At 40.5% G+C, this 2,920-nt stretch overlaps 1 protein-coding gene across 1 annotated transcript; it reads right to left on the bottom strand.

The window, feature by feature from the left end:
- Positions 1-992: 992 nt before the first annotated feature.
- On the bottom strand, positions 993-1,672 carry LOC143589501 (uncharacterized). Its single transcript, XM_077070245.1, has 2 exons — positions 1,444-1,672; positions 993-1,180 (listed from the first exon to the last, which is right to left on the bottom strand). Exons 1-2 carry the CDS (start codon positions 1,670-1,672, stop codon positions 993-995), a joined length of 417 nt encoding a protein of 138 aa, XP_076926360.1.
- Between the last annotated feature and the right edge of the window lie 1,248 nt (positions 1,673-2,920).

Consider the following 2,920-nt stretch of genomic DNA (forward strand, 5'->3'; position numbering starts at 1 on the left):
TTTTTGTCCAACATCCCAAACTAAAACCCCAACACTAGATAAAATCGGTTAAACCCAAACCACCCCAACTGCAACCGCGAAAACAATATTTCAAAAATTTCCAACCCAACCAACCGCACCCAACAAACTGAAACAGTTTATCAACTCATACCGACCTGCACCCAAAAACTAACTCTTACAACTAGTTTCTATCCAAACCCAACAACTAACTAACCAAATCAAAGTAAAAAATAACACTATAAATACATAAAAATTACAAGAATACAAGAAACCATACCTTTGAGTGATGCAAAACAAGGATTAAAGTTGCAAAAAGTTTGGAATCTAAGTGTGTGCAAGTGACTTGATTGGTGAAGAATGGGTTAAACTTAATGGTGGGTTATGATAATGTGATTATATTATGATAATTTTAAGGTTTAATGTCGTGAAAAGGGGTGTATAAATGTGGATTTGGTGAAGAAAGGGGTTAGGGTTCGTGGGTTTTGGGTGAAGGAGAAAGGGGGTTTTGAAATTTGGTGAAAAGTGATATAACTTGGTTAAAAAAGTGAAAAAAGAAACTGATGGTGGACACTAAGACCGCGCCGCGCGACCATAGGCTTTCCATAGTCGCGGCACGCGGCGCCCCTCCTTGGCCGGCCCTTCATCTCCGCGTCGCGCGGGCTAGATAACATAACCCGTCGCGCGCGCGACGGGGTGTTTGTAACCAAAATTTTTGAGTTTTGAAGCCTTTTTCCTTAGAAAAATTACCAAGCTTTTTTATGCTCATTTTATGTCATTTTTAAGTGCAAAACTTACCTGGAAGGCTGGAACCTCTTGAATTCTCGTCAAATCCTCTCTCCATGATGGTGATGAATCTTTGAAATGACTCGGCGACGCAAACAAAACTACAAAAACTATTGTTAGTGACTCAAAGGAAATAAATGAAATGAAAATAGGATAAAAAAAATACAAACTCTACACTTGAGTTTTCACTCAAGAACCCCTTCGATGATTTAATTCGATTGATCGATGGGAGTTTCCTCCACCTCGATTGAATCCTCCGGCCCTCCAAGATAATACTTTAAACGATGGCCATTCACTTTCCACGAAGTTTCGTTTTCCGGATTCTCTAGCTCCTCCGCTCCATACGGACACACTTCTTTCACCAAATACGGTCCCATCCACTTTGATCTCAATTTTCCTGCAAATAACTTCAAACGACAGTTAAAAGATATACTTTATCACTATTCTTAAAGTCTTTACCTCCCCTTAAACGCCAATCATGCAACACTTTCGTCATTTCCTTGATATCCAACGATCGAGAATATGCCGCATCACGAAGTTCCTCCAACTCATGAATTTGAAAATATCTCTTCCTTGTGGCGTCAATAAGATCAACATTAACCCTCTTCAATGCCCAAAACACTCGATGCTCTAATTCAATGGGAAGATGACATGATTTACCGTAAACTAGCATAAACGGTTTACTACCCAACGGTGTCTTGTACGCGGTTCTAAATGCCCATAACGCGTCATCCAATTTCTCCGCCCAATCATTTCGACTTATTCCCACTATCTTCTCTAAAATTCTCTTCACCCCTCTATTAGCAATATCTACTTGACCATACGTTTGAGGATGGTAAGCGGTAGAGGCGCGATGAGTAACTCCATAGCGAGCTAATGCCTTCTCCATGACGGTGTTGCAAAAATGAGTACCTCGATCACTAATAATCGCCGTGGACTACCGAAACGAGTAAACAACTTTTTGAGAAACTTCACAACAAATCTAACATCATTTGTGGCCAATGCTTGGGCTTCCACCCACTTGGAAATATAATCTATCACCACTAAAATATACTTGTAACCACTAGAAACGGGAAACGGTCCTATAAAATCGATGCCCCATACATCAAAAATTTCAAGAGTTTGTATGGGTTTTAAGGAATCTCATTCTTCGAGGAAATATTACCGGTGCGTTGAAAAGCATCACACGCCCTAACGAACTCCGTAGCATCTTTCATAACCGACGACCAATAAAAATCGCTATCAAATACTTTCTAGGTCGTGGCTTGCGCTCCATGATGACCTCTCGTTAAACCTTCATGAACATGTTTTAAAATATCCAGCCCTTCTTCTTTCGTCACACATCTCCTAAGAATCCGGTCACCACCAACCTTGAAAAGAAAAGAATCATCCCAAACATACTGAGTAACATCCCGGTAAAATTTCTTCTCTTGTTGTGTAGTCATCCCCTTCAACACAAGGCCGCTAGATAAATAATTGGCAAAATAGGTAAACCATGGCATACCTTGCTTTTCAGCGACAACAAAATCAATCGAATCATGTGGGAATCTATCTATAATCTCCTCCTCATGAATCTCCTCTCTCTTTGGATCTTCTAAACCTGAAAAATGATCAGCCGTAACATTTTCCGCTCCCTTCTTGTCTTTGATTTCTATGTCAAACTCTGAGAGTCGAAGAATCCACCGTATAATATGAGGCTTCGCGCCTTTCTTATGAAAGAGAAAATGTAATGCTGCATGATCAGTAAACACGGTGGTCTTCGAAAGCACAAGAAAGGACTGAAACTTGTCAAGAAACAAAATGGCTAAGAGTTTTTTCTTGGTGGTGGTGTAGTTCTCTTGGGCATCATTCAACGTCTTGCTTGCATAATAAGTTGGGTGAAAATGTTTCTCACGCCTTTACCCCAAAACCGCCTGAACTGCATAATCGCTTGCATCGCACATAAGCTCAAAAGGCAAGTTCCAATCGGGTGAAGGGTCCCTCACGAGAATAGTTTCTCTTTCAAGAACTTGAAAGCCTTCAAAAGATCTTCATCAAACACAAAAGGGACATCTTTCTCTAATAATCGGGTCCTCGGGCGGGTAACTTTTGAAAATTCTTTGATAAACCGCCGCTAAAAACCTGCATGACCAAGAAA

Source organism: Bidens hawaiensis, unplaced genomic scaffold, assembly GCF_021521415.1.
Source record: "Bidens hawaiensis isolate Kalapana, Puna unplaced genomic scaffold, B.hawaiensis_p1.1 tig00037597_1, whole genome shotgun sequence".
NCBI classification, from domain to species: domain Eukaryota; kingdom Viridiplantae; phylum Streptophyta; class Magnoliopsida; order Asterales; family Asteraceae; genus Bidens; species Bidens hawaiensis.